This window comes from Frankliniella occidentalis, unplaced genomic scaffold (assembly GCF_000697945.3).
Source record: "Frankliniella occidentalis isolate FOCC.00 unplaced genomic scaffold, Focc_3.1 Scaffold14, whole genome shotgun sequence".
NCBI classification, from domain to species: Eukaryota; Metazoa; Arthropoda; class Insecta; order Thysanoptera; family Thripidae; genus Frankliniella; species Frankliniella occidentalis.
In genome coordinates this window covers 1,476,403-1,481,432 of record NW_026267144.1, presented here as the reverse complement: position 1 = coordinate 1,481,432, position 5,030 = coordinate 1,476,403, and the positions used below count along the sequence as shown (strand labels likewise).

The following is a 5,030-nucleotide window of genomic DNA, read 5'->3' as shown; positions in this document are numbered from 1 at the left end:
CTACCCTGCGACGTTGGCCGCCCGGCTGGCGAAGGGCAACCTGGGGTACTCTCACTCTCCTCGGAACTCTCCCTCAAACTCATATGCACTTCTTCCTCTGTCAGTGAAGCGATCGCGCACACGGGAGAACGCTTCCATTGCGGGCAACGTTAGCGAGTCCCCGTGAACCTGGTAAAGTGGTGTGGAACGTGTGTCGCTAACGAACTGTTTGACATAGGAAGTCTAACATTTAAATATCTAACAGATTCTAAAACATTTTATCCATTAAACTTTTAAACTCGCATGGCCGTGGCCGCTTTACTAATGACTCATCCTTTTTGTGCATTGCGTGTCACACCCCTTCTGACCACCGACAGAGCTTTTCGAACTGGTGGTTACCCACACCCACGCTCTGCTTCCAATTGAAGCACCACTTGAATGTTTTCCCCTACCACCTCTTCATCTGGCGAGGGATTGGACAGCTTGCCACTAGGATCTCGCTGCCGTGTGATTTACCCAACAAACGCAGAATCGTCACGAATGGAACTCTCTGATGTAGTCAAAATGTCAAAATGGCATGTTTTAGCAGACATTTTGACATATCAATTTGACACACCGTGACCTTTCCGTGTTCCTGCAATGACGTGCATCCTCGTGACCGGCGGCGTCCCCTCTGTTGCAGTACGCCGCACACTCAAAAACGGACTGTCCGACGAGGACCGAAAACACCTCGCCGCATACATCAAGGGCTACTGACCCACCAGCCTGTAACTATTTTGTTTTTATTGTTGTTGTTTTACCCCTCCTTGTAATGTTAATAAATTAATTATTGTGAACGCGTCGCTGACGCGAGCATTCGGCATGCCATGTCGGGGAGAAGGATCTGTCGGGTCGCACATCGTCACGGGTCGGACGAGTGCAACAAGGAATGCGCCGGCCCGGCCGTGAATACTCCTTTCCGAATCGAGGAATTCAAACTTGTTTGGATTGATCCTTTGGAAAGGGTATATTCGACTGGGCTCGGTGCAGCCCTACTGTGATAGTGGTGCCCCTTTTGGGGGCCACAGGGGCCTCAGGCAGTCCCACGCACCGTCCTCGCCGTCACACGAAATGGGCGTCGATTCGACGTCGGTTCGGCATCAGCGTGACGTTGAAGCGCCCTCGGATCGACGCCAAAGATATCTTGTTTTATACCCCCGTTCTTAAAGTTTAAAGTGAGTTGACTGAGCGTTAAGATACGAGTACAAAGTTATACTCGCCCATGTACCCACCGAGAATTGTTCTTATTGTTAGCGTGTGCGATATTTGTTTCAATTCGCACCCACTACATGTTTTTATTTTTCCGGGGAGCTTGTGGTACTGTATCTTTCAACATTATGTTTTCCTTTAAATCAGTGCAGCCCCATTCGTTAATAGTTTTTAGTCCTCTCTTGCACATAGTTCCTCTCCCCTCTTGCATGCCTTGCAAAATGTGATAATGAGAACTGTAAATTTATGCTAAAGTGTTGCTAGTCTCTTTTTTTTTTTACAAATAAATACTGTGTATTTTTACGCTTTTTTTTGAAAGTATTGAGCTTGATTCAGATTTGTATTCAGATCCTATCATTAATTTTAAGGGCACAAATAAATATGAGAGAAAAGCAAAAGCTAAAAATAGTGGACCTCTTGTTATTTATCTGTTTCCCCTCTGGCCTCACCGGATGTGTAGGGGCCCACACGTTCGACGACACTCTCCCCGCCGCCGTCGAGGTAGGCAACCCATCGCGCACTTTCCTTCGGGAGCACGCACTGCGTCCGCCTCCACGCCGCGCAGCGCCGCGCTGCCGACTTCCGGAAGGAGCCGTATTGCGATGGCGTGCGTCGTGCGCGGCGGTGCCGTGGCACGTCACCACCGTCGTGGAGCTGGGGGGCGTGGCGTGGCACTCCCCCGCCGCGCGCGCCCCCTCCCTGCTCGTCCGGACCCTTGCTGGGCACAACAGCCGACGCGCAAAAAGAACATGGGTTTTCGCTTCGCACACTACCCCAGCTAGCGCCTTCAAAGAAGGCGCCCCCGAATACTCACACGAGCAAGTACGTCACTGAAATATAAGCTACGCGAACTTCAGTTTTCGAGCGATGAAACGCATTCCCAATGCATCTGCAGTTATTTCTCTGTCCCGCGCGGCTGGGACATCCCGTTGCGCCCATCTTTGTCGGCATTATTTTCCCCTGCTGCCTGTTTCGCCGCAATGTGCCGCATGGCAGGGTGTAAATGTGGTGGCCGCCCCCTGCTCCCCCGCCCTGGTCCCACCACTCTAGTTGGCGCGCCGCTGACGGCACCTCTAAATATTAAAACAACACGGACGTAAAGGCCAAGGCGACGTCTACTTGCCGCCGCTGCGCCGCGTTGCAGTCCCCCCCCCCCTCTCCCATCCCTTCCCTAAAGCCTTTTGTTTTATCAATATTTGACTCGCTATCCGGCTATGTCGCTCTCGCTCTCTGGAACTGCCGCCGATCTGGATGCAGATAGCCAGCCGGGCCGGCCGCAGCTGCGCCGTTAGCGCACCATCCCCCCCCCCCCTTTCCTCTTTTCCTCTTTTGCCGCCTTTTGCTTCCGCAAGCCTCTCCGTCCATCCCAGATGCGACTTCGTAACCGAGTGGTGGAGTCGGTGGGCGGTTTGTTTCCGCTCTCGTCGTCGGGCCATCGGGAGTGGGGCATAGAGGAACGCGAAGTCAAGTAGTTGTGTTTGTTTTTTATTGAAACAACTCCAGCTTTAACAACGTGGTACAATCATACTGTTGCATTTATTACTATCTGCTGCTAATGCACAGAAACAGTCTTAAGTCACGCGTCGTTGCTTTCTTTCTCTTTTTTTTTTCAAAAAAAAAAAATCGTTTACTTCTGATTTGAGCAAAGAAATGTAAACATACACAAGTAGTAAGTACATCCAATTCTCAACAGCGCATAATCACAACAGTAAGGTTGTATCCTTAGATCTATAACTTACTCAACAAAACATAACAATTGTAACAAAGACGTTTCCCGAGAAGGGCAAAGATGACAAGAGAGACAATCAGGAGACGGCAGAAATAACTCCATTGTTAATAATTGAAGCAGTTTCTAATCAAATCACAATAATCGTGCACAGGCTGATACAAAAGTCATTAATTTACACATGTACAAAAACGGCCCAGTTGCATTAAGCGGTCGTTTGCCTACGCAACTCTAAGCAGGAACCTCCTGCTCGTAAGGGCACGAGACAGTATAAAAAATTAATCTAGTTTCGTACAAAAGGAAACAAAAGGACAGTCAAAATTTTCGCTCGTAAGCACTCACACGCACATGCACACTCAGACACACAAAACAGTCCTCAGGCAAAATACTTTTCGAGGTACATAAATACCACAGTGAGGGAGACTTCCATCGTAAGACTTGGCGGAGTTTTTGACTTACATGAATTTCAAAATATTGCAGAGACGGGCGCCTCCTCACGGATGGACAATAAATTAAGGTACACCACGCTATTACAGCTCGTCGTGCTTGGGTCCGGAGAATTCTTCGTGGGAGATGAAGCCGTTCTTGTCCTTGTCCTCGTGCTGGAAGATCTCGTCCACCAGCTTGTCATGCTCCTCCAGCATCTTCTTGACGTCCTCGGCGCCCTCGCTACCCTCAGCAGCTACCATCTGCTTCTTGAGATAGCCGCTCACCTAACCCCGCAACAAAACAAGCGTCAATAAAGCAATGCAAAACAAACAAACAAAAAACATGTAAATTTTCTACAAAAAAGAAAAAGAAAAGGCAAAAAACAACAGTAAAAACCAAACAAGAAAGGGGTGAACGGGAAGGGAATATGGGTTTTTATGATTTTGATGATCGAACCAATCAGTGAGCATGAACACTCGAACTCGCACACACACATTCACACACAACACTCCCGCACCGTGGTGATCACATGACAGACTAAGCATTTCAGATTAGACAAGATGGAAACCGATGATGAATCATGAATCCCATGGGCTGTTAGTTGCGTGCCTGTCCATGGGGCGGAGGCGCCACGGCGCCACTGTTAGGAGGCGCCGCGCCCGAGGGGAGGGGGAGGGAGGGGTGGATTTAATATGCCGAGTGACAGCGTGGGCACGCGAGTCACCCCGGCGGGGGAGGGTACAAAACCAACGAGAAATAAAGGCCAAACAAACAGAAAAGAAAACGAAGATGTCACTCCAACCAAACAGGAAAATAAAAAGAAACGCAAATAAATGGTAAAAACGCTACGAGCGAGGTAAGGTGGCGGCTGATATGAGAAAGAAATAATGCGCTGGCAAAGCGGTTCATCTGCGCTGTCATACTGTCTGTCGGGTCGCGGGGCGGGGCTCGACGCCTGGGTCGGGCGACGACCGTCCGTCTTAGTGCTTCGTCGTCGGTCTCCTCCACCGCAAAAACAGCTTGGAACTTGACACCGCCACCATCGAGACCTTGGACCGCAGCCTCCGCGAGCGCGCGGCGCGGCTCGGCCGGCGACAGGACATTCAAGTCGGGCAACACCACACCCCCACTGGACCTGTCGAACCTTGGTCTGTCAAGCCCTCGCGGCTCACAGCTCGTCGTGCTTGGTGCCCGAGAACTCGTTGTGCGAGATGTAGCCGTTCTTGTCCTTGTCCTCGTGCTGGAAGATCTCCTCCACCAGCTTGTCGTGGTCCTGCAGCATCTGCTTGACCTCCTCCGCGGCCTCGCCCTTTTCGGCCTCCACCAGCTGCTTGCGCAGGTAGCCGCTGACCTACACAACAGAGACACGCTCAGCACGGGTGGGCGCTCGGGCGGCGCGCGGACGCAACGGCTGGGGAATAAAGAGCGTTAATCACGACAGAGGCCGCCTCCGAAACGGAAGGGTGAGGTGACGATCGCCACGCTCCCGTCACGCCCCCGTCACGCCCCCGTCACGCGACCTACACACACGGTGATGCGGCGCGCGACGGGCGGGGCATGCATGATGCACTGCTCCTGATGTGGCAGGAGGGAGGGTTGCCCCACATTAATGGACCCACCGCCCCACACCTGTGCCCGCCCCCGGCCC

At 51.7% G+C, this 5,030-nt stretch overlaps 1 protein-coding gene and 1 long non-coding RNA gene across 2 annotated transcripts in view; one reads left to right on the top strand and one right to left on the bottom strand.

The window, feature by feature from the left end:
• The first annotated feature begins 6 nt into the window (after positions 1–6).
• Positions 7–1,633, top strand: LOC127748820 (uncharacterized). Its single transcript, XR_008010792.1, has 2 exons — positions 7–171; positions 662–1,633. It is a non-coding gene; the product is annotated as an uncharacterized LOC127748820 (long non-coding RNA).
• A 1,063-nt stretch (positions 1,634–2,696) lies between these two features.
• The window catches only part of LOC113203473 (FK506-binding protein 2), a gene marked incomplete in the record, with an annotated part of 9,573 nt that continues 7,239 nt past the window's right edge, over positions 2,697–5,030 (bottom strand). The window contains 2 exon segments of the mRNA XM_052263797.1: positions 2,697–3,666; positions 4,527–4,733. Of these exon segments, the coding sequence (XP_052119757.1) occupies positions 4,551–4,733 (183 nt within the window).